This window comes from Centropristis striata, chromosome 14 (genome assembly GCF_030273125.1).
Source record: "Centropristis striata isolate RG_2023a ecotype Rhode Island chromosome 14, C.striata_1.0, whole genome shotgun sequence".
Lineage (NCBI taxonomy): Eukaryota > Metazoa > Chordata > Actinopteri > Perciformes > Serranidae > Centropristis > Centropristis striata.
Genome location: NC_081530.1, coordinates 20,659,417 through 20,686,097, shown reverse-complemented (window position 1 = coordinate 20,686,097; position 26,681 = coordinate 20,659,417). Strand labels below are relative to the sequence as shown.

General features: G+C 39.4%; 1 protein-coding gene across 4 annotated transcripts in view; it reads right to left on the bottom strand.

Moving 5' to 3' along the window:
• angpt1 (angiopoietin 1) overlaps positions 1-26,681 on the bottom strand; it is a 59,451-nt gene that overhangs the window by 8,819 nt on the left and 23,951 nt on the right. For all 4 annotated transcript variants that reach the window (XM_059350500.1, XM_059350499.1, XM_059350501.1 and 1 more), the window contains 6 exons: positions 23,077-23,232; positions 21,851-21,972; positions 20,428-20,660; positions 14,214-14,341; positions 12,917-13,018; positions 9,452-9,618 (listed from right to left, as the gene is read on the bottom strand). In XM_059350500.1, coding sequence (XP_059206483.1) covers positions 9,452-9,618; positions 12,917-13,018; positions 14,214-14,341; positions 20,428-20,660; positions 21,851-21,972; positions 23,077-23,232 — 908 coding nt within the window. The remainder of the gene's footprint in view (positions 1-9,451; positions 9,619-12,916; positions 13,019-14,213; positions 14,342-20,427; positions 20,661-21,850; positions 21,973-23,076; positions 23,233-26,681) is intronic.

Sequence of the window (26,681 nt, the reverse complement as noted above, 5' to 3'; positions counted from 1 at the left end):
TCAGCTAATTCCTGATTCTGAGGAATAAAACATGCAATGTCAAGGATGAGGTCTGCTACCGAGCTGATAAAGAACAGACTTCGCTGCGCGTTTACTACTCCATTTTCCAAAGCTCTTACGATCTCTGTTGCACTGATGAATCGCCAAGGCACATCATCAAGAGGGATTTTTAGCATGACACTTTGACAGGCTGCTTTAAATAGTCTGCGGCTGTGTTTACCAGCTGCGCTGCATATTTACCAGACCAACAATCCCCAGCTCAACTGACATCTGCAGTTTTTCCTGTCAGGATCCATTATGCACTCAAATGATAAGTGGGGTAATGTAAAGATGGGACAAGTAATGAACTCAAGAGGAAGAGACACTTTTCCTGAGGAGACAGACAGACCTGGAGATTGACAGAAAGAAGGCGTCCAGTAATTCATGTTAATGAAACATACAAGGGGACAGACATCTGCTCAGCCAGATTGGGAACTTAACATGCAGAGCATGATAATCTGATTTTTTTGTTTTAAAATAACTTAATAATGCAATTGGTCAAGGCTCATTAGTAAGCAAAATATTGAGCTGTGAGGAAATCATTTGTTTTTTCTCAATGACACCTCTGGGGAGCTTGTTTTCCTGTCATCTAATCACACTAATATCCAGCGGGGATGCCGGCTTGTTTGTGATCTTTCGACATGTTTAGAAAGTTAAAATAGCAACACTGCATGTAATCATTACAGTCAGTTCACCCAAAATACCCCGATGATGTCTTTTAATGCAGACAGATTTAGAGCTGAGGCTTCTGCTCCTCACAAATATCACCTCAGCTGACTTCAACTTTTTTCTAAATATTCAACATTTTTTTATTGTTTTTCCTTCAGCAAATAAAAACAAGAGTATCCATTCCACTTGTCATTGATTGTCATATACAGGAGTGTAAGGTAAGTGAAAAGGAGACAAAGCAAAATAAAACATATGAACAGAAAAAAAAAAACCCATAAAAAAAATAAAACAACAACAACAACAACAACAACAACACCACCACCACCACCACACCGGCATTTGCACTTAGAGTATGTTTTCTTTCTAACAGTGTATTGCTCAAATATTAAGTTAACCTTCTATTTACAATTATACAGTTACAGGCAGCCAAGCCGTGTAAGGGCCCCACCTAGACTTATGTTGATTTAGTTTAAACTTAAACCTTTAAATTTATTACAGTCATAAAAGCAAGACAGCCAACATTAACCAGTCCTCTGAACACTCAATGTGAAAGAGCTGAAGATAAAGTGAAGTAGGAGAATCTCAATGGGTCATCCCTTCTGTTGAATATTGAACGGTAGATAGATTTTCTGCAACATTCGTAATGTATAAATGATGCGTTCCAGAAGCCTTGACACTGTTTCCACAATTATGTCCAAAAAGTATTTTATACTATATGTAGAATAGCAGCAGAATCATTTGGGTTGATAAGTCGTTCAACAAAAAGTAAGAAAAATGTCAGTATTAAATTGATAGAGCAATGTCATGTCTTCGCAGTCTCCAGGTCAAGATTATACAGGGAACATGCGTCAGTAGAAATTGTTGCAAATTAAATTGTTCACAGTGTTACCTAATGCTTATCCTAAATTACTGGGACTTTGTTGCTGGAAAAACACAATACTGCTGAGTCTTTCAAAGGTAATTATCTAAATGTGTTTAGCACCACAAATTAAATTTCACACGCCCTTATTGTATTAGGGGTGGCTGCAAATGTCTCCAATGGAGCTCCATCAAAACTTGGGTAAATAGAACTAAAACTACTTGCATGACTAAGCTCCACTAGGGGTAAATGGGTTTTCTTTTTTTGTGATTTGGGTTACCGACGGCTTTAAGCTTTGATGCAGATTCAGTTTCAGTTTCTCTAATGAGTCTATGCTCTGGAGTTTTGCAGCTGCAAACTGTGTACGTGGGAAATGAGTTGTAGCAGGGTCAGGTGAAGAGTCAGATGACTGATATGTTTATCTGAGAGTACTTCCAAGTAAAACTAGGTTACAGTGACTGACATTTTATCACGGTAAAACATCACTGTTATCAAGCATTATTAAAAGACTGACACTGTTCTTACAAGTGCAATGAAGGTTTAAGCTGGCACATAAAATGTAAGCATGACATCACTTATCTACCATGTAATAAAAAATAAACGTTTTTGTAACATAAAATCGGCTTTCATATGCATAAAAATGCACTTAAAGCAGAGAAGGGTCCATGGAGGACTCCTTGGAGCTGGTCCTCCCTAAATGTGTCCCTTCCTCTCCACACAGAAGAAAGATGTGTTGGATTACAGAGGAGCAGGATGGGATTGGCGTGAGGCCTCAGATCTGCTATCATGTCGCCTGTTCGCAGCCTTACTTTTATCTGACACTTCCCATTTCACAACACACTGTGTTACTCTGAGCGGAGGATATTGCTGTCATACAGTGACTTTATGAAGGAATGTCTCCGGAGAGGTTAGAGGAAAAGCCGTAAAACAATGTGTCTACATTACTCTGTACAGAGTTCAAGTGATCTTTTGAAGAAAACGTCAGAAATACAATACTGAAATGGTGTGAATGATCAGTATAAAATGCACAAAATCTTTGGAGACTTGAATGAAATTGGTTCTGGTACATGCCACTTTTCATCTTCTGACTGACGTAGCCAAGCATAGCCTGCTTTGTTTTCTTTCATCTCCATACATGAAGGTGACGAGCCAGTCGGCTGAGGGTCCAGCACCTGCAGTTGCACACCTGGCAGTCGTTAGCCTTCTGAACTGCCGTCTGATTGGCCCATTGCAGAGGTTAATCACCCTGACCAGTGGTTCGCTTCCTACTGCAAGGCCACCGAGGTGTCTGGCCAGCTGAGACCTGCATAACTGCTCTCTTGCCACTGGGTGTCACATAGCTCCATTGAGACACATACAGACGGATGAAAACATAATTTATAGATGCATATAGGTTAACTGTAGTGCACTTAATTTGCAGAAGTTTCAGAGTAAAGTATGTGAGTAAAGTTTCTGCATGCAATCATAGCATCTTCCGCAAGTCTCATTAAAAGGACATTTTATCGTCAATCAATCTTTTTTTTGTTCTGGTAAGCATGAAAAATTTGGCAAAACAACTTCAACTCAAGGCACACTTGTTAGCTTTTTCCACAGCTTTCAATCACATTGCAGGACTTCATTTGCAGTAGAAGTGTAGTTTGTCTGCCGCTGAAATGATTTCATACAAGTCCCTTTTAATTAATAGATCCATTTCCATGAAAACTGAGCAGCTCCATCCAACGATGAAGACTGTGTGGTGTGGTTGAAAGCTTATAGGTGGCCTTGAGTTTGGATTGTGTGTGATCAATAGTTTGGTTTTTATTTAATTATATCTCAACTTCTTGGATTTTCTGTTGTTTAAATTGCCCCATCAACTTTAAGTTTTATGAAAAATAACTTACGACAACTCTGATTTGAGATAAACTTTCAATACAAAACAGCTTGTTCATTTCAAACAAACTGGGCTGCTGATGCTTTTTCCTGTCCCACACAAGTGTTGCAGCCATTAGCAACCCAATGCTTCATCTCTCTATCACTGGAAACTGTGCAACCTGAAGCTTTACAGGGATGGAGTTCAAGACATAACTTGAGATATCTAAGATTATCTCAGTGTGAGTCTTGGAAAATAGAGGAGTCACCATGTTTTGGAACCCAAATCTCTGCCAATTCCTTTCCTAAATCCTCACATGAAAAACATCTAAACGAGATCTATCTGATTCCACGGGGGAAATCGGGCCATTACCATATGGAGAAATCACTGGATTTAAGTACTTGGCTGTCTGAACTGGGAGGGATATTGAATAAAGATGTAATGGTTCGTTCAAAAATAAACATATAAGTCTTCTCTTCCAGCTGGGGGGCTTTGAAGGTACGTACGAAACATTTTTCCATGTTAACCTCAACTTGTGTCTGTGCATATATTCAACTGCTGTGAATGTAGACTTCAAACTATTTTGGAAATGATCTTTTTATCTGGTACCCAGGGTACAACATCTTACCATGCACATTAGTGTTTGAAAGATGCATTATGCACACTCAGACATGCATTCACCCACATTCCACTCCTGTAAAGTAGTTGCATGAAACTTTAAATACAGTCCTAGAAAAAAAGTTAACCTTACAGATAGGGGTCAGGCTTAGGCATTAATAGTTAAGTAAAAGTGGTTTGGAAACAAATTGTGTCCTAAAAATGCTACATATTACACATTTCTTAGAAAGCAAATGGAAAATATGTAGATTGATAATGATGTTGGTTATTATCAAGAAAACCATGGAAAATGGCTAGATAGATATCAACTCTTAAATTAAACTCTATGAGCTATGTTTGTTGGTATCATCATATTTGTCCAAAAATGTTTTACTGTACCAGGCATTAAAAACTAAACTAGGCTGTGTGTATGTTTATATATATATATATATATATATATATAGGTTTCAGTTCACTTGGGTGCAAAAAGGTTCGGATGTGGCATCTTACATTGCGAAAAGGTTTATACGAATAACTTCTTTGTATTTCCTAAAGAAAATGTATATGCTTGTGCTTCATTTTTATACCAGTCAACCTGACCCAAACTACATTTTATTAAATGTATTTAATTCTATCCAGAATATCTGCCTTCATCAAATAATATTGCATGATGATTCACATGCTAAAAGCAAATTTATAGTTGCGCTGTCTCTTTTCATTTTTTCTCTCATAAGCCATAGAGACCCTTTGGACTTTATTATACCCAGACAGCAACAACACAAATGTTTCATTTTAGGGCAAACTCAACTCCTGAAACAACTATGAGCATTATTTAGGAGAACAATTATACTAAATGCCACTTTAGTTTTCCTACTCCTCAATGACTACATCTACTATAAAAACATGCTTAGGCACATTTATTCTATAGCTTATAATTGGGCCTCTAGTCCAGTTACAGCAAGTAACCCACTGGAGACTGGCCAACTTTCAGGAAGTTGATATGTACCTTTGTGAGGTATCCAGGCTATTTTTATAACTTTCTGTGCTGTTTTTTTCCAAACAATTATTGTCTTTTGAATGTTTGCTTCATCCTTGTCAAATACATTTTTATGCAGACGATTCTTTTTTATGCTTACTGATTTTGTTTAATACACCATAGAGAAATTGCGACTCTCTCTTAAAGCACTGCAATTAAAAAAAAACAAACTCTGTTGCCTTCACTCTTACTTCATCACTTTTCATTTTGTTCCTGGCAATAATTGCAATAAACACCACTGTATTGTATAACACAAGATTAATTAGTATTTCCCGACAAAGATACATCATACTTGGCATTTCTCGACAAAGCCTTTGTCAAAATTGTATCATGGAAACAATGACAAAACCACCTATAAATCGAAATTCACTGTTTATCTGCATGAAACTGTTTATCTAAGTCTGCAGTGTGTATCATTCAGTTCAGTTTGTTGCCCACTATTCTTATTACATACTTTAGTTTTGTGTAATGTGTAATTATTTTCATTCTGCGCCATAATTTCCCTCGGACTCAGCACTATTTAACTTTTTAATACATCCATATATTCTCAAATTAGCCACTTTTTGCGTTTCTTTGCTTTGTTGCTTTCTCTTCATATTGATTATGTAGCACAAAGCCCAATTTGGCAGCAAAGAAACTTTGATAAATGATGGTGATTAACTGAATGTGTTGATCTGATGGCTATCATTACAACAATATTTGCAGGTCATCAAGTTATATTTGATTTTATTATTTTCTTTTCTGCAACCAAATTAGGTTTGATGATAGGGGACTTTTTCTGTTGTTTATGAAGACAGTAACCTCTGCAATTATGGTGACCCCCAGTCACAATGCAGGAAAAAACTCAAGGGCTCATTTCACAATATTGTGGTTCAGTGGGAACTATGAAGCTCTGGTCAACCCAAATCTATCCCTCAAAGTGTTTTTGTTCGTTCTACATTAAAATAACATTGTTGTAGACAGCTTACACTGTGCAGATGTAGCCTGTGTAGATTTCTTCTTTTATTTAGCTGCTATCGCATTGATGTGGGCCTCTTGATCTTTCTCTGTCTGCTAGTTCTGTAAAATCAATACATGTCGCACCGTGCATGATAGATTTGTGTTGGGTTTTTTTCTGTTCTCCAAATCTGCACTGAGGAATAAAAAGTCTAAATCTTGAAGTCAGAGGGGAATAACGTTGGCAAAGCCAAATAATTTAGAATTTTTCATTATCTATTAGACCGCACTGTATTTTAGCCATTATTATTATTTGTTTGGTCCCTAAGATATTTTTAAATTTTGTTTTGTCTGGACAGCAGTCGACTGAATATCACATTTGTTATCTTGTCAGTTATGATTAATGGAAGCAAACCTTTAGAGGGCACTATATTTCTAAAAAGAAGAAAAAAGAAAGTCTTCAACGGCAAAAACTCTAGTGGTCTAGTAGTATTGATTGAGAGAAATCAATCCTATAATATGATGCTTAAAAGGGTTTCCTAGGATATTAAGCAAACACACAACTATTAATACTATTGAATTATCTCTATCTTTGAGATAACAGTCTCAAAGGGTTTCCATTCTTACAAGTTAAATCAAAACATCAACCAAATGGAAACTTAAAACTGAAATGACACTTTATTTTGAAAATATTATTAAAGTTATTTCAGTGATCTGATTTTAAACGTGCTGATATGACGGTTTTATTATGCCGAACAAAGCCAACAAGAACTGGACGACTGAATAAAGATAAATGGCAGCTCTAAGGTTTTAAAGTGCTGGTAAAGAACATGACATTTATACCGTGTACATGACTTCATTTATAAAGGATTAGGACCTTACATTTCTTCCATTTCACGGATGAAAACAAGAAGTTGGCAGCAAGACAAACATTTCCTGGTAATGCTCAATACTGTTTGATAAATGGTGCGCCGTGTGCATAGCTGGATGAAGTCCATTCAGTTACTCTACCTTGTTTCCAAGTGGTGCTTGTCTGTTTGCAGCTTTGTTTATGTGCTTTTGTTCTTACAGCCAGCAGAGTGTGTGTGTGTGTGAGAGAGAGAGAGAGAGAGAGAGAGAGAGAGAGAGAGAGAGAGAGAGAGAGAGAAAGAGAGAGAGAGAGAGAGAGAGAGAGAGAGGCAGATTTACGATACCAAATGAGGTCTTTACAAATGTTTGTCTGACTTGCGCTGACGCAGACTGTATTCCAGTAAACCACCACGGATGACAGAAAATAATCCAAAACCAACTAAAAGACTGGCCATATCACTTACAGCTATCTATTATGTTTCAGAACAAGAAATGTAATTCGGAGAACTTGTCGCAGATTGTTTGACATTTAAAAGCAGGGAGGTGCCAAAGCAGAAAACATGGCAGTATCAGTTTGTTTTGGGCCTGGCCAGCTGGTTTGTTTTGGCCCCTGTTTCAGAGGAGCCGTGTGTGATTATCACACCACAACTATTTTTCAAGAACCAGTCTATTTATAGAGATCAGTGTGTCGATCGGGCTCTGAAACAGCATGAGCCTGCATTATAAACAGGCTGGAATGGCCAGGGATGCCCTTTGCCTGCCGCAGTGGGACGGAAACAATTATTGTTTCCCTAATTCAAAAGAACAAAAGGTCAAGTGTGGGATGTTAAAAAATATGTGTGAAACACTGGAAAGGATGATATAAAAGTAAATGTTTGTCTGTGAAAAAGATTTACAGAAGGAAAGATACAGAAAAGTATGAATTTGATACCCAGCACTACAAATATACAGCCAGACATTTCACATATCTGTGTGCTAAGTCTGAAGTCAGTTCATGTGCATTCAAACCAGAGCCAGAAATAAAGACTTAAGGTAACAAGATATGGAGTTTCACTCAGTCCTCACATTGGTCACATAAAACCTCAACTCTGCGTTAAATTCAAAACAAAAAAACAACTTGATCTCCTCCACTTGATTGAAATCCATATCTCCAGTGCTCAGAAAACCACAAAGCCCACTCCAGGTACAAGCTCCTCAAGACGGAAACCTCGTAAAGTGAAACCCCTGTCATTGCAAAACAATTAGATATGGCAACAAGCCGAACGGCCCCCCGCTGCAGGGAAACACTTGGGTGCAAGGAATGGAAGGGTTGAGGTAAAGGCATTTAAACCGCAGAATCTGGTTCCGTATTTCGTCATTCAAAGCTGGACGCGAGACATTTTGCAACTAAAGGGACCTCTTATCAGAGAGAACCAGCCATCCAGTGAAAACTGCACAATTGGAGATGTCAGACCTTCTCCTCTGAAGCCAGCGATTGCTTGGAACTCTGTGGAATTTGCAGTAGTTTCCACATCTGAGAGGGCCAAGCATCTGCCATAGTCTGAGGCCTGTTATCATTAACCCTCTCAAAAGAAAAACAGAAACCTTCGCCCCCACAACACACTAGGACTAAGCGCCAATCAAAGTAAAGTTTATATTGAGGAGACGATGACAAGCTATAGATTTGGTTTGGAAGGAATTTGCAATGAGAAAAACCTCGCCACGGACTTACATAACAGGATAACCATGATTGAAGTGTCTGGAGACCTCACAGTTGCAGGCCATGTTTATAATTTTTACACTTTAGAACATTTTGTCTTTCCATTGTAAGTATTATTTCCTTATATAATTTCTTTTCTCCCCCCTTTCTTCTAACAGTGACATATGCTCAAGACATAGCTTCGCTATCTTCTGATGTAGTGATCAAGGCTAACGATGGTGCTAGATTAAAGGGAGCACCAAGGTTCCAATCTGTTCCAAAACGGATCCTTTAGTGTTTGCACTGAATGTCATGCCAATTGCATCCAATACTAGTTAAGTCATTGACAATGTTAATTTCAGTCAGTAATTTCAGTCATAGACAGACCGACCAACACTACTTTTAACAATAAATAAAATAAAGTGTTGAGTTATATGTAGAGTCATTAATCTACTCAAATTTCATCTTGTAGTCTGTATCACTGAAGCATAAATATCTGTTTTATTGTCTTTGGCAGCACCTAAGGCTATAAGCAGTAATTGCAGGTGTGTTCTTGGATACTACTCAAGTTTTATCATCTGTAGCCATTGAGCTTTTCCTTGTTCTTTCAGCCATAGTAAGCATTTATCTCAACACTAGCAGAGACCGAGAAAAACATCTCACTGCTTTAGAGCTTAAGAGTGAGTCCACCAACCCTCTCTGGTGGACCAACCACTGCCAGCTGATGGAAAATGGTTACTTACCTCATTTGGCAACAGAAAGTGCATTAACAGGCATTTATTTAAATAAAAATCTTTGAGATTGTAACAGAATTCCCCTATTGAATTCTACAAAAACAAATCCAGTCCAGGGGTTATTTGCCAGCCCCAGAGAAAAGCTGTAATGAAGACAGACACATGTGTTCTTTGGCCTGAAAAAAACAATTACCCTGCATCTTACCTGTAGTTTTGTTTCTCACTGCCGATTTGGAAGCGGTCATATAGTGAGAAGGCCGGGTGTCCGTCCCAATCTGTCAGTTCGACGCGGAGAGCGTACTGCCGCTGGCTGGTCAACTGGTAAACATACTCGTTCCCCAACCAGTGCTCCGCAGACAAGCTCCCAAATCCCTGCAGAGAAAGAAGAAAACCACAATAATCAGTGTGGAAATAGCACTGAGAATCCATTTTGTAAATCACTAACTGGAGATTATTGTTATCTCCCTCCTTTTCCTAGAATTATAAAAATCTCAACATTAGAGACTTTTGGATGGGATGGGAAGGAATTTCATTTATTTATGAAATATTTTTTGGTCAATCAGAAATGAAACCAGAACAAATGGTTCCTAATAATAAATAATGTGGTTGTTTATCAACCAGCAGAAATGTTTCTGTACCACATAAATATATATTTTTTTCACTCGTAGCATCCAAGCATTCTTTTCCATTCCTCCAGGACTCAGTGAAAAAGCCGCACACATTACTCATACAGTATATTAATGTATTTTATGACAGGTTTTTTAAGCTTGCTTTTGGCTTGGTCCTCCACGTGGATAGACTTACCTACCTATAAAAGTGTCTAAATTGGTACCAGCTGAAACAGACACACACCTTTTTCCATTTCTGTCTTCCTCTCAAGTCACACATGCTAAACTCATTATTACTTAAAGACTTCTTTCCCAAAATATATACTGCTTGCACGGGACACTCCTTCAAACAACTGCAAAAGTTCGTATTTGATCAGAGTGGCTCCCGGTCACAGGCAAAGTGCTTCTGACAGCAGCAAGAGCAGTGGATTGCAGAGGGGAATATCGCAAAGCAGGATGACATTACAGCTCTGACAGGACAGTCTGGACCGCTCCATTAAAGATTGGGGGGGGGGGGGCTAGAGAGGGAGAAGTCTGTGTTTGTGCTGTGTGTGTGTGGTGATGAGGAATGGGAAGGAGGGAAAGTAAATATGGGGCATTCCTTGAGCCTTAGGCATGTCCTGCCGAGTGGGTGGAAGAGAAAGTGACTGGGGCCCATTACCGCTTTCTCTCCTGATCTCACTCCTGATGAGATGTTCCCCTCTGACTGTCTTTCAGCTCAGTCCAAAGCCTCCTACTGTGACCGCGGTTTATCACGAGAATCCTGGTTGGAGGAAAGGCTTGGAGTCGAGCTCTGTTGACAGTTTTCTTTCATAAAGTTCCGGTACTTTGCAATCCTTCACACGCAAACCTGATCTACATCACTCAACTCATAAAAGATGAGGAGATGGTTAGTCATATTGTTGGAGTGAACTCTTGGGTTGCATTTCAGTTACACTAACTAAAATAACTTTGTCCAGAAAGAAAAGAAGTTGTAAACATTAAACAATGGAAATCTCAGGAACTGTTGAACTTACAACGATATCTGATGTACCCTCATAGCTGTATCAGATCAGCTACGTTAAAATACAACTTTAGTGCAATTTTTCGTCATGGACAACATGAAACCTACAATGTACATTAAGCACCACGCAATAACTGTAATGGCAATTTCTTCTCTGCTACGATTGTTAACACCTGTCAGCTCTCACTGCATCTACTTTCTCTTGCTCAACCTTTAAGCAAATACTAAACACTGAGCTATTTCTTGAAGGAGCTACATTAATCTTCTAACATGACAATAGTCTGGCAGAACTTCCTGTAGTAGGTCTTAAAAGTCTGAACCATTAAAAAAAAAGAAGTATACTAGAAATGAGCTGGCCCATGGTTCAATTTTATCGCAACTTCACAGATTTTTGTCAGACCATCAAAAAGTCTGGATCAAATTAGGTAAGTGTGCAACCCTATCAACCGTTTGTGTTATTAAATGAACTTAAATAAGTATTTATACTTCTCTGCCTACTTGTTAACTTGTAAAAAGTGATGTTAATGTGTTACGACTTACTGAGGTTGATGGTCAACTTATTGCTTATTGTAAATTTACAAGTAAACTTGAGTTTTCACCCACAACTGCATAAGTACCCCATTGGGTGCTTCTAGAGCAATGGTTGGGAACCATTTTCTCATGCTGATAAGACGAAAGAGTGAGCTGTTAATATAGTATGCAAGGTCTCCTGTGATGTGTGGTCTCCTGGTAATGTAATTACAAACATGAGATGGTCCTAAGACACCATTTTAACATGTGCGCTACCTCCCTGTTGCCAAAATGTTCTCCATAGTCCCACAAAGAAATGAGATGTCAGTTGTTACTGAAAGATTTACAAATCCTCCAAGTACATTAAATCTGTGAGCACTAGCCCCTGGAGACCAAGAATGAGAAAATTAATAACACAATAAAACACCATCGATCACCTCCAGGCTTTTCAAGGAGAGAGACTGTACTGCTAAGCTGTTAGATCAGCACTGTAAATGTCGGCCAAGATCCATTAGTGTGCCCTCACGTACTGTAATGCACTCCATGCTCTCTGTGACACCTGTTCAAAGCTGGAGGCTTCCCATGTCTGTCTCATTGGTACTTACTTTTTAGGCCTCACTTATCTTTATTTTCTTCTCCTTTGTACCGTTTTATTGCCAATTAGTTTTTTCATTTTGACCATTCAAACATTCCCCCGGTGTTCGGTTGCTTTTATTTGGCCCAACTTGGGAGTTCTCTACTTTCTAATATCCCACAAACTCTTTGAAATAGTTTCCCACTGACTGGTAAATTGTACATAAAGAGCAGTGGATATGGGGGAAATAATTAAAACGGAAACACAAAACAGATTACAGTGGATAGAATGAACACAGTCCATTCGACAATAAACTGACATCTAGTGGAAGGTATACACGGGTGACTTACACTGCAAACACCAGCAATGCAACTGCCAGCAACAATAAACCCAATTTACCATCTAAACACAGCTTTGGTTCTGAAATGTTAACACCCTTAATGCAAATATGCATAGATTTCTCCTTGATGACGAACAGATGAAACACCTGGCACAGAGCTATAGAGACTAAACAAATGTGTTGTTTGCAGATTTAGGTAATAATTTCCTGTTGGAAATGAGGAAGAATAACAGCATGCTTCACTGAAGTCTCATTTGAGGAGCGAACCAAGTCCCAGGCACCCTAGACAATATTGCTAATACAAAAGCGACGGGGGAGCTGTTGCTGTAGAGGAATGACATCTGGATCAGTGGATCTGCCTCTTAGTTTTCAACATGTTCAAAAGAGGCCAAAAAGCACACAACATTTGTCATAATCTCCCTACGGAAGTGTATTTTTTAAAACAGGATGTTTTGCACAGTTTCGTAATATTTGCTTGATGGATATGGATGAGTGTTTTCTTTTCATTTTTGTCCATGTGTTGACTCACTGTCTCATGCTTAAAGAACCACTATCATCACAATCTTTTTAATGGAAATGAATGAGTGTCTGCATACCGAACAAGTGTCTGTCTGTACGTATTTGTCTTGTCTCACCATCTTATACTCCTTCCACGTCCTCTGAAAGTCCACACTGCCGTCTTCTCTGCGCTGGATGACTGTCCATCCTCCGCCGGCTGTTTCCATGTTGCAATACACCTACACAATTGAAGAGAGAGAGAGAAAGGAGGGTGGATGAAGGTAGTGGAACAATGAGGTCTTTGTACATTTCTTCAAGATTCACGAGACGTAATTTGACTAACAAGCCGATGAATTCAACGCTCGACATGACTCTCAGCGGCATTAACAAACAATGAAGGGTCATTTGGGCAATTATTTGGTTTCAGACACTCCTCTTCCCAGCTTTCGTGATGAATCATCTTAAGGAATGGGACATATCTGAGTCCTCCTCAAACTTAATCAGCGTCTCCTTATCCCTCACCAGCTCCCCGGAGATGTTCCTCATCAGGCAGCCTTGTTTCTGCAGGATCAAAGTGGAGGTCCTGGGTGTAATGTGGCCCTTAACCTTGGACCTCAGTGTGTGTAAGCTGATAACACAGGGCTGGTGTTCTATCTGCAGTGTTGCTCTTTGTTTTGAGGAGACCCCAGGGTGGAGTGGAGAAGGTCTCTCACCTCAGCTAGCCCACACAGCTGAACACACATGAACACAGTCTGGGTATAATTAAGGAAGCGCCCTTGACAGAATCGTTTTCCCCAAGACCAGCTCATCATTCATCGTATACAAGCACAACTTACTTAAAATTACTAACTTGGTCCAATAAAAATTGGGGCAAACACAATGCTGAGCATGTGTGAGCTGCCAATGATTCAGCAGGTGTTTACGAAAAGTAACGTCTAGTGTTAATCAGTGCTAACGTTAGCGAGCTGGAAGAACTAGCTCAGAAAGGGGAAGTTTTGGATAAAGGTTAGATGCTTAGCTGCTCCATCCTCTTTTGAAAAATGGAACAATTTGCACAATAGCTTTAGTAATTATAGTATATATTTCCAAATAGTAGAGTACAATTCAAATTTCGAAGAAATTTTCATAAACAAACAATCTGCCAACCTAATTCATCACTCCCATCAGTCAAGAGTATGTAAGCACAGTGTCGAGGTTAAGAACACACACATACACACAAACACTTGTACAATTGTCACCATCCTGATCAGCTCAGTGTTTCACACCTCATCCCGCTGCTAAACTCCATGCACTCACAAAGCTGCCAAGTGTATTTTCAGCTTTCAGTATTCCTACTCCCTGTAAAACCCACAATGAGGGAGCAAAGAAGTGAGGAAAAGGCAGATATTTTCACATTAAAATGCACCATTGGCTGAAAGATATTGTGGTTCTGACCTTTTTGGTCTCCAGAGAGTTGATTTGGATGGTGTAGACTCCGTTCTTATGGAAGCCAGCCTGGTAGAGGTCAGCACAGTCGCGGAACTTCTTCTCTTCATCCGCAACCTTTGTACTATTTGGCACAACTGTGGGTACAGAAAGAATAATTGTGTTTAATGATTTCAGAAGAAAGTTGTAAAAACACAAATCAAGCACATGTAAACCTGCTTGCAGCCCTGGAGCTACAAGCTACTGAAAATTGTTTTCGATGCTTACTGCTAAGAATCTATAACTGCTACAGATATTCCTGACAAATTGACTTTAACGTTGTCATTTTTCCAAACCCACACTACATTTTGGTGCGATTTAAGATTTTGATGGACAGGATGCCAAAGCTCAGAAGTTGTTGTTACAATTTTGCAATAAAAGAAGGGATCATATAAAACACGTTATACACCAAAAACAGATACTGGATATGGCACTGTGAACGAGAATGGCACTAGGAGAACGCAGACCTCCGCCATGGCCAATGGTGCATTCATGTGCTCCTCGGTTAGTCCCATCTCCCATGTTGGAAAGTTGACTTTGGTGTGTTCATGAGCTTTACGTCATAATGTGGAAACAACATGGACGCTGCAAAGAAGATGTGATGTGTTTTATTGCTCAGAATGTTAAAACAACACATTGATAATGTTTCCAGTATATCTGGGAAACTAATTTTCGAGTTTAATCCAATGCCGCCCTATATGGTAAAATTAACAAAAGTAAAAATGAATCAGTGCATCAGATCTGTGATTTGGATCCGTTCCAAAATTGAATGGGTTCTTCCTTGGCCCATGCCACAACCTTCCACCAAGTTCCATGTAAAACCGGACCAGTAGATTTTTTATGTAATTCTGCAGATAGGCAGACAGACAACTTGCACCAAAAACATAACCTCCATAGCAGAGGAAAGAAACAGTTCATACTTGAAAAAAATGCTTACCCTTCACGTAACCTCGTGTGTCAGACTAGAATGGAAATCATAGTTCTATAATGTTTTACGAAACCACAAATTGCGAGCGAACCCATAACGGGTCAATTTATCATATTTCAGATCTGTACATCTCAGAGGAGAAAATATAAAAGGAGTCCGAGGCAGAAGCTGATTGGTGAGGTCTCACTGTGAGTATCTTGTAACGGCCAGATAATATCTGAGGGCGACTAACTTATTAGCAATAGAAAAGCAGTTCTTGCACTGGATGATCTCCCGCTCGGAGAAAAAGACCTCAGACTTTTGACAGACCAGCTGCATCCATTTCCATCTGTAGATAATTATGGCGGCACTATTTTGAAACCAAGCAAGGGGCTAAGGACAAAATACTACAAGCTATAAATTTCAAGTTCCTGTTATAACAAGTGGTTTATATTTACCTTCCAAGCCCTTGTTATATTGATGGAAATTCCTTCCGATTCTTTTCTTTTTTTTCTCTCTCTCCTCTTTCTTCCTCCCATATGAGAGGCTCATCTCAATTTGTTTTTATTGTTGGAATTGTTGAGTCAAAGAAGATGTCAGGGAAAAGTGAAATGTGTCAGCGATCTTTAGCCTTCACTTTGATCGCCCCTCCTGAGAAGGGAACATCCTGGTGGAGGCAGGGTGCTTATTTGGGTGCACTATCTGCGCATTTTGACAAAGTATTGTGTGTCAGCGACAAGAATCTCCTGCTGTGACAGGTTGACAGAGTGGGCCCTCGCACTCCAGACTCTAATACAACAAAGAGCGGCCCTGTCAGGCGGTAATTTACCCCAAGCCGGCAGACAGCAGGGCACATTCTGGAGGCCAGGGAGATCACTGACGGAGGGGAACTTTCTGGTATTCGATCTGTAACAGTGTGGACAATCATTTCACAATCGCCTTTGAGAACTCCCTTGGTGGAAGAAGACCGTCTGCTGAGTGACTTGATGCTCAAGTGTAGGAGCGGCTCCCTTGAACAGCTTGCTGCCCAGCTCTACAAATATTATTTATGTCCCAATATTTATTTACAGAAAAATATTTTGTGGTTCAGTGGGGACTCGTATTCAGTAGGGGGTTCATGTGAAAAGACCAGCAGGGCTTGGGTGTTTGCATAAATCAGTACCCTTGCCAAATGAGCCCAAATACTCGGACTAAAAAGAGTGAGTAATGGAGCTAAATGGACTGCCATGGACATCACTGCTCCCATGTGACTATAATCAGTCTCTAAATGCTGCTGAGAGTTTAAGTGATTCCATAAAGATCCAATGAATTTCTCTGGTGGATTCATATATGAAGGCTGCACAGCACTATATAATAACACTGGTTCATTCCCACAGTGAACTTTACAACAATGATTTGCCGTCCTTGTTTTACATGTGAAGAGGATTATAGCTGTGTGAAAATGCCTGGGTAATGTGTCAAGATTCACGAGAGTCGAGTTATATATATTTGTTTAATAGAAAACCTACCTCATTTAATTTACTGCTTAGCAAAGTGCAGACATTTTCTCAGTTTTAATGCAACCCCGACCCCTCAGAATTATAACATACACAACTACTTTGAATGTAGTGAGAAAATGTAGATGTGAAATATATCTGTAAACACTTTCTGTACAGTGATTGTCGAAAAAGTATAAATTTAGACTTGAAAGGTTAGGTGAATGGAATACTACCTTAACAACTCTCTTGACTAGAATTTGTATCTACTAGGGAAGTTTCGGACAACTTATTTCCCTGATGTTCAATGTTCTAATGTTCCCTTAAGTTTAAACTTTAAAACATTAAGAAAACAGTCAAAATTGATCAAAACTTATGCTATAAGTTTAAACGATGTTATAGATTGCATATGCACTTCAAGACATTTGAAATCACTTCTAACAGTTTTCAATAACAACATCATATTTTAAAAGCCACCAGTCACCAGTGGCCCCTCCACTTGAACGACTAGGATTTCTGGTACTGACAAGAGAGAGAAGCAACATTTAAAGGACTAGTCGACTGATTGCACTCATCTCTAGAATCTACTGCCTTATAAAAAGGCTCAAAATATATTGCTTCATTTAACAGTTTTAACAGACGTTTACAATTGCAACATATAATTAAACAGTCTAGTTCCAAAAATAAAGGTTTCAGGAAGGTCACTGAGGTGACACAGAATAACTGCACACTTTACAGGGTCTTTGTATCAGTAAGTGTCAACTCATTCTGCTGGTCAGTGAAGCATAAAAATAATCATGTGCAGCAGTCTGGATCGTAAAGTGATGTCTAATGAAGTGGTTTACCACATTGTCGTGTTACTACCCACAAATGCCGCAAATTTTAGGCTTAAAGTGGAACCCTTAAATAATTCCACTTTCTTTAGCTCTGAGTAAGCAGCTGTAAAAATGATGAATGTCATTCATTTAGTGGGATAATAGAACATTGTAAAACAAAATCATATTTAGCGGCCAGAATTTTTTACAGAGTGTTCCAAATGCTAAGGTCAATTACTGTTAATAATAGTGTTTGGCTCATTGCGCTCTAATGAGGTTTGGGTAATGATTACAACCTAAACAAGAGTCCCACTGCTGCATCTAGCCACATCAAAAACATCTTCCCAGCCTTCAGTTTGCACTGTAATGGTTGAAAACACACTGGAAACCTTAACACTCGGAAAAACCATACATGGGCAGCTGGGGGAAAAAAACACTGAGATTTAGTGTTAAAACTCCCTTTTCTAAGTATCTGTCATTTTCCCCCAAAGCAAAGATGATTTGAGTCCATGCTTAAAAAGGAAATGCTCAGGCTCAGTTTTCAAAACAGTGACTAATGCAAGCAGACGCCACTCGATTGCATGAAATGCTAGCCCTTTCTGAAAATGAAAACACTAATCCGTTTCTCAAACAAACAAAAGCCCTCCCATGAACATGGAAAAAAAAGAGCTCTGCTGCTTCTGTGTTTTAAACGCTGCCGAAAAAAACGGGCAGTCGTCGGATGATCAGGGAGATCTACCTACTCCTTCACATGCGTTGGACGGGGCGTCCCCCAGGAGCTATTTAGGTTTGACTTATTCCGGCTGGGGTGAAGAAAGTGGAGACCTCTGACCTGCACGCCCGCCTCAACCTTCAACACCATCATGGAAGAGGAAAGGACCAACCACAGAGCAGCAGCGGCCACGTTCCATTTCTATCGCCTCTCATTAAGGCAGCCACCAATCACAGGCAGCAGGACGGCTTGTGGTACCCTGCTCTACTGACCCTACTGACACTGAAAATAACAGAAACGGTGGCAAAATAATGGCTAGAAAAGCACAATATACAGAGAATTTAATCAAACTTGGCAGACTACAAAGCCCGTAAAACACAGAGCCAGAAGTGTTGCATGAGGACACACTTCAAATCTTAACGTGAAGATAATACATAACAACCAGTCTGGCCAAAATGGCCTCAAAAGACCTCTGGTAATTAAATGTAACATACACAAATCCAGACTAAACAGATGGAGTGCGAGCAGAGGCCGCCTGTGACCTTCACTGCATGGAACATTAAAATTATAAAAGGGAGCTGCATGATAAATACAAAGCATGTGTTAATCATGTGCAGTCGTTATCCACTCGTGACTCCTACATCCCTTCATAGCCTTGTTGCTTCCTGTCTGATGGGAAACCTCGAGAAGCCCTGTGGGGTCTTGAGGGCTCTCTACAGGAAATCCACAAATGGAAATGAAGTTGCAACCAATCCCCTTACACAGACATTCAAGTCAAATCTCCTGTGACCAATGGGATTTAGGGCCAATGTTAGGATCAAGTGCTTTCGGCGCTTAAACGGCTGAAAAAGGGGTAAATGAGTTCACTACGTTTGACACGACAAGAGGGGTTGCATTGCTCTCAGGTCAAACGTAGGGCCAAAAGAGAAATCCCTGGGCTCAAATTAACAGAAGGACTCAGAGGAATAAAATAAGCCTATTACTTCATAACCAGAGCCATGCTTGACGTTTCAGTAGAGCTGTGAGCACTGACTTTATGAAGTTAAAGCATGAAAAGTGATTGTTGCAACAAAAAAAAGCACCATGCCGGTTTATGAGAGGCACCGAACCTCTTTAACAGGAGCACACCAGGTTACAATAAGAACCGTGTTTCTTTTTCATGCTGCTCTCAATGACGCAGGCTTTAATAGCCAGCATCCCTGTGTCTCTCAGTATGGGGTAGGGTTTATAGAACTGGTGTCATCATAATTTCATGAGGATTGTAAAAATCAAAGATGTTGTAGCTGTTACATCTGACCAGAGGAAGTAAGTGATCCAAAACAAGTTGAGTGCTGCCTCATAGTTCAAGCCTTCAAGCAAGTTCAAGCCTTCAACAGCCAATCCATAAACTTCTCTTTGCACATTGTGGTCTGGCAAAGGTCAACAGCCATTTTCTTGGGGTAGGGTCATCGCTGGTGGGGGTAGACGACATTCAAAATATACAGTCTATAACCAATCAAGAGATGAATGACGAGCACTGAAACATAAACTTTTCTTCGTCTGGTTGGACCAACCCAGTGCACAGTGGATGTCCTTGATTTGGTTTTATGGTTTCAAGTTCACATTTAACAAAACTAAGAGTGTGCTGTCAGTCTAATTACACCGAAAGTTTCTAAAATTCATCCTAAGGCAAATGTCAACCTCTTGGTCACAGGATCACAAAAGTCAGGAGACTTCATCCTCTTGGGACCATGAATGTCTGTACACAACTGCATCATGATCCATCCAGTTGTTGTTGGACAAATAGGAAGACCGACCATCCCCAGAGCTAGCCTTGCTAAAAGCATAGCTGCTATTTTGGCAATGTCAGATTATACCTAAACAAACCACTGTAAGCAAATATGGAATAATTTAATAAAGTGAGAAAAAGACCATGCAGTTGGCTTTATGTCCATGTCATCAATGGTTTCTTCTTTTCACTCAGTTTAACTTCATAACACAGCATTGCTTGTTGTTGCCATCATTTAAACCATTCCTGGTATTTCCCTGATTGCTCCAGCTTTGAGCTGCTGAATCAATTCTCAGCGGCTTTGCACAGATATCAAACTTCTTGATTTGGTTAAACATTTACTTACACTTCTAACAGGTTGTGACTTTCTTCTTCTCCATCCTGAGTACCATACAAGTGCCAGAATTACATAATGGCCGTTGTGTAAGACCATATTTACACTTTGAATTGCTAAAAAAAAAGTTTCAAATCTCTCAGTGTGTGAGAGCTTGAATCCAGTTAGCTTACCTCCATCTTTGGAGCAGAGGTTAAGCAGGTTGTGGACAGTGTCCATCATCTCCTGCTGCTGTCTCTGCAGGGCTGTGCTGTTCCCTGTGGCTCGGCTCAGCTGGGCTTCGAGCTCCCCGATAACCCCACTCTGCCTCCCGACCAAGGTCTGGAGATTCCCCTTCTCCTGCTTCAGCGTCTCCAGCTCATCACGGTGTCGCATCTCCATTTCTAACATCTTCTGCTCCAAGAGGCTTAGAGAATGGAAAACAGGAAGAATAGTTTGTTATGGATGATGAAGAAGTTGTTAATTATTATGGTCCTTCAGGGCATCCAAATCCACTGGAAGGAGATTTGGTTTTACAGATCTAAACAGATTTAATATTGTTTTGCAACTTCTTTCATGGTATTACCAGTGACTTTTTGATTATGTAATGTGTATCCGTTTCATGAATAGAGCTCCACCAGTAAGAGATGAATGACTAAAGATCCTCTACTTTTACATTGTTATTCACTGCTGCTAGTTTGTTATGGACACTGTTTGTTTTTCCCAAAGAGCGATATGGGAATAAAAATACAAGAAGTAGCCATAAGACAGAACTAAAAATAATGATGTCTCTATGTTTGGTTGCTATGTGTTCCCCACATAATATAAACATACGCGTCATCATGCACTTTGCAGACTCATCCGAGGTAAATGAATAAGCCCTTTCAGTCTGATAGAATTACCACTGTGCAATCTAATGTCTGAAAGATGATATAACCTGACATCAATTCATTAACTGATCATGTGTTTCCTTCAATTATAGATTTGGTTAAGGAAAAAGTACAGACAACACGTACAAGTTGGAATAATGTCATAATTGGTGAAGCTTAGGGAAATTGCCCTCAGTAATCTATCTCCATAAGCCTCAAGAAAAACTTAAAAGTCGCTATCACCACGGACCAGGCTTTCAAATGCTGTTCATTTTTTCCAAAGTGATTGCATGGAGCCTCTAAGGATACTGCTATGATAGATGTGGACCAAACCCTTTAAAACACTACTTCATTTAATACAATCCCACAGCACCAATCACTGTAAAGAACAAGATTTGGACACATGAAATCCAAAAGCCACATTCTAATCGCCTGATTTTGAAACAAACGCACAGTGGTTCAACATGGAAAGCATAGCCTCATGCATTTCTCACTGATTTACTGAACATCACAGAAAATCTGAGCTTCCCTTTATGCTGTTGTATATACAACTAAAAATTGTTTTGGAAAATGGACAAACTATGTGGTAGTAAATGGGAGCTGGTAGCAAGCTTCTGATTTTGTTTATGCAATCCTGCAGAGAACAGCAGTGCGATGTATCATCTTTATTTTCTTCAGTCTATCTTCGCTGCAGTATGAATGGTATCCAGTCTGTGTGGTTTTGTTTGCTCAAAGTTTGTCTGTTTACCTGTTCTTGTCATGCAGCTTGCTGATCTCATTGGTCTGGACCATTAACTCTTTCTCCAACTTGTTCGTGGAAAGAGAGTTTTCCAGCAGCTGGATCTCAAGCCTGGATGTCTGATTCAGAACCTGCCATGATAAGAAATACATATTTATACAGTACATGATATTACGCCTATTTACATACTATGTTAGCTATCGTAATACAGTGTTTCAACACCTCCTGTTTTACAAATCAAGCACTGAATATAAGACATAAAAGCTCCCTACAATCATCTGGTGAAAAATAATCTTGTGGTCTCGTTGGGAGTCAAGTTGAGATCCACTGTTCTAGACAGTGGAGAAAAAATCCACTGAACATTCAACCCATTTAAGCCGGGAAAGCATTATGGCATTTCTACCATTAAAACCGGGGGCGCTGTTGCATTATTCTATCATTAAAGCAGGGAAAGCGGATACGTCGTTTTGTAGTATTTGTAGTTTTTTCCACCTATTTTCGGTCTCTTGGCCAATGAAATGCATCAGAATACATGTGGCAGTGTCGCAATGCAAGATGGGACTTTTCCAGAACTTTGAAATAATGCCGGAAGACGATTATAGCGGAGGGAGCTCAGATATAACAGGTTTTCAAATTTCATTTCTATCTGCTACAGAGGCTGAAAAATCTATTATTTATTAGGTGTTGACATTTCTGTTGAATTTCCAGAAAAACTTCAGGTTTGAGGGGGTTATTTTAAAATAGCCCTTAGGTTTTACAGGCATTTTTTCCAGTCGTTTAAGGCCTAAATGGGTTAAGACACATATAAACCATCAACTTTGTTTTCATTTTGTCAAATGTTCAACCTACACATGGTACTACTTAGGCGATATTCATTCCTGCTATGAGTATCTTATTTAAACTTTGCAAACAGTTATCTTTTTAGTGCTTGAGCAAAAATTACCCACCACTAACATCACAACTTTCCATCACCTCCTCCTCAAACTCCTCCATATAAACACTAAAAGGATACTGAGCCAAAGAAGTCAAAGAAGGGACAGGCGTTTATATAGCATCGGTATTGTCTTTGGCCACTTCTCTGTAACCTTTTTGAGGCAGTTGACTGTGGAATAGTTGAGTTAATGGAGCATAGGATGGATCTCCTCAGTGTCTCAGAGAGATGTATTGTCTCTTTCTCATATGCACACACACTACTTGTTTAAGCACATTAACATAACTGTTTTTCAAGACATTACCTGCGTCTCAACGTCAGTAAGCTTGCGCGTCTGTTCAGCCGTCTGAGAAAGAAGGTTGGTGCCCATTTCCAACATGGCTGCTGTGTGGTTGTGGACAGCGCTCTGTTGCAGTTGAGCCATCTCGGTCTTCAGGCTCTCTTTGATGTAGTTCTCAATCTGTTCCATAGAAAAAGGTTTCAGAAAATGGATTAGACTCATTCAGAAAAACGTCATATAATGGAGCCTTTAGGTCAATGTCTAGAGTTAAGATGCCAAAATAGCGTGTGATATAGCTGATCCCACTGGCCTGGGAAATGTGGCATTAGATTGAAATCATGTTATGTTAAATAGATGTTTTGCAACTGACATGAGGAAATCTGTCCACTCTAAGAAATGTAAGAGCTGGGTACACATTGGCACTGTTCTTGTCTCCACTTATTCCCCTCAAAAGCAAGTTTAAAGGATGCCATATAATGTACAAGCTTCTTTATCTATTTTCTTAAATCAACACTGGAAAGGATTTCCTATGTAAATCTAAAGAACAAACAAAAGACATTTTTTCCATCATCTGAGTGGCACTCAAGTTAAGAATGGGTTAAGTCAATATAGACGCAGCCAGATGTAGGTGGTTAGCCCGGGATGGAAGAGGCAGAGATGAACAGATATTCACTGAAGCTTGCCTGGAAAGAACTCTTTCATCCTTATCTCCGAACACAAACAAATGACAAGATGGAGGTTTATGTTGGATACAATTGTTCATATGGATTAACTACATGGACTATATGATGTGCTATGCTTGGATTCTTTATTTCCTCCCAGTGAATTGTTAATTCAAGAGTTTTTTCCTTTCCTTTACTGAGGCTCAGGTAGACATTCTATTAACTCTTCCTAACTTAAAGTTGTGTTCTTCCTATCCTTCTGTCTTATTTGTACAGTTGTAAACTGTATTTAGTTTCATTGGTTCTTGACTTATTAGATATGGAAAGGCTTCTTTTCTTTTATAAATAAATCTGACTTAATTGGATTTTAAGTGTCCACTTGTTCATCTGGCTGCTTGCAGCCTGAACACACACTGAGGTGATTCAATAATCAGCCAGTGATGAGATTCTTACTTTTGCTTTGGCTCATCAATGGGCTACAACAGCCATGTTTCAGGAACGCATCAGCCAAGAAAAATCAGAGTCATACAGCACAACATCACATGTGTTGGTGTTCTTAGCAACAGTTCCCATCCTGTAGTGTAGCTGTGGGTCGAATTAAACTGCTAACACACCGAGAAAAGAGGCTTTGGAGGAAACTGCTTCGTTGTTAAGTACAGGATGCTTAAAGCATCTGGTGAGTCTCAATTCATCTATAGATCCTTCTGTATGTGTGTCATTGCTCTTATGTTAGACCTAACACCAATAGATTTACCTTCACAGAAAGTCAAGTGAAGGGGACCTTTACATATGTTTTCCCCATTTTTTCAATGCTTTCACTAATGGCTGTACGTTGGAAGGCCTCCAATTTACACTTGATGTAATGATTAGATCACTGATTAATAGGTTGGCTGTGTATAGTTAATATATATATATTGGTTTTGAGCCCATGTTGGCGTCTTTACTTTCTAAAGCTAACAGAAAAATCAATATATCTTTATCTGTTGGCACAATAAAATCTTGATAATATTTATACTTTGGATATTTCTAATAAAATATTCCCTTGCAAAAAAAAAAAAAAAGAGAAGCCACTTTTCCCACTCTTATAAAGAATACATACATTGGACGATTTCAGTCAATACCAGACTGACAGGTAATGAAACAGTCGGAAATGAGATGGATCTCTTTGCTCTTCTACAGAAACAGCCAACTCTCAGCCATATGCACAGGTCTGCCAAGTCGAATTAGCTTTTAAATGTAATATCCTCTCTTGGCAACGATATTAAAGTGAAATGTAACATTTTTTCGGGCTGGATTTCAGGCATAATACAGCTTCCCCCACTGTGAACTACATAAGGCTGATATAAGCGTCACTTTCCACATAACCTCCAATAGTCTGGCCCAAGGAATTGGAAAGAAAACAGCGAGTCTGGAATCCGCAAAGCTCCAGTAATGATGGATTACTCTGCCTGATAATGAACCAGAGAATATGACTGTGTTTGGAAATAGTTTTTAGTCCATCTACAAATGTAAAATCACTGAACCTTGTACATTGTTTTTATATACTTTCAGGCCAAGGTTCAAAACTTCAATTTAAACCTCACTGCTTCGTACATCTTCAATAACAGCTATGCACTGGAGTTTACTCATCTGATGAGATTATTGTGTTCACTGTCTGAGGATGATGGGCTTCGCACAGTGTAAGTCACCTTGAGATAAAAGGTACTGAAGTGACAGATGTCAAATGGAAACTTAAGCCCAGTGATCACTTCATGGTTTGTGTCATGGGGAATGTGGCTGACTCATGGCTGAATCTAGTGGGGGTCATAAATGGAAAGTACCAAGGAGAAACAAGATTATGCAAACATGGCCAATCATGTCAAATCACCACTCAGGAAGCCATAAAATGGGTCTATGTGGGTGTCGGGTTATTTAGACGGTTTCTAACCTCGGCTCCAGATAAATGCTGTGCTTTTCCAGGCAGTGACTACAAATAGTAACTATTGTCAGCAATGAAAGCAAACACTTGCCTTCAGTGCCAAAACTGAAATGCAAATTTGTATCAGTTGGGAATGGGGTTGGGATGGTGAAATAAATATGAGTGCATAATGAGAATGCAAAGGTTGTGGTGCTTTATTTTCTGCTAAGAAATGGGGCTCTTATGCCAATGACTGATTGACTCCAGAATATGGTAACTTAACCATCTTTAGTTGACCTGAAACTGGAATCAATTAATTTCAATTCATTGTGCCGTTTTCTATGCATTTCATTGGGAGTCAAAAAGACCAAGCCGTAATTTGTCTGATAGTTGGTAAATTCTTTTCACAAAGCAGAACTTGATGAGAAACAGGCTTCCGACCAGTAAACATGGTTTAAAAGCTTAAGCCTCTATGTGGAGCCGACCATCTCAGGGGGTCAGCCTTAGCCAAAAGTCAGGTGGAACCATCTAAGTGGGACATCTGCAGTAATAGTCAAAAAAGAATGTAAATTCAAAATGAGGGTTTAGACTGGGGTCATATTTTTTAAATTGCATCTTTTAAGTGAGGCTTTGTTGCTTCTGCTTCACAGCAACCACTGTGGCTGCAAGTGAAAATTATTATATAATTCTACATACCTACTTTAACAGTAGCACAAATCAGGAAGAGTCACAAAGTCAGTAAATTGACTGGGTAATGTCGGGTAAGGCCACTGGTCAAACCAGACCAAATATGGCTGCGGCTGCAAAACCCATGAGTGGGCCCATTTTATTGTGTCTAAATTCAGCTTTTCATTTGTACAAGAAAGAATGTGTTATTTTTACTTACTTTTAAAGTTGCACTTTACATTTTCAAGTTGAAAACGTATCACTTTTGTCAATCTGTGTGTGAACATTTCACACTTTGAAAATAGAAGGAAATTTATACGAAACTCCACATTCATCGAATAAAAACAAATCTTTTTTTAGTGATTTATAGGGGACATTCCAGAAGGTGCAATAATACCAGGCTC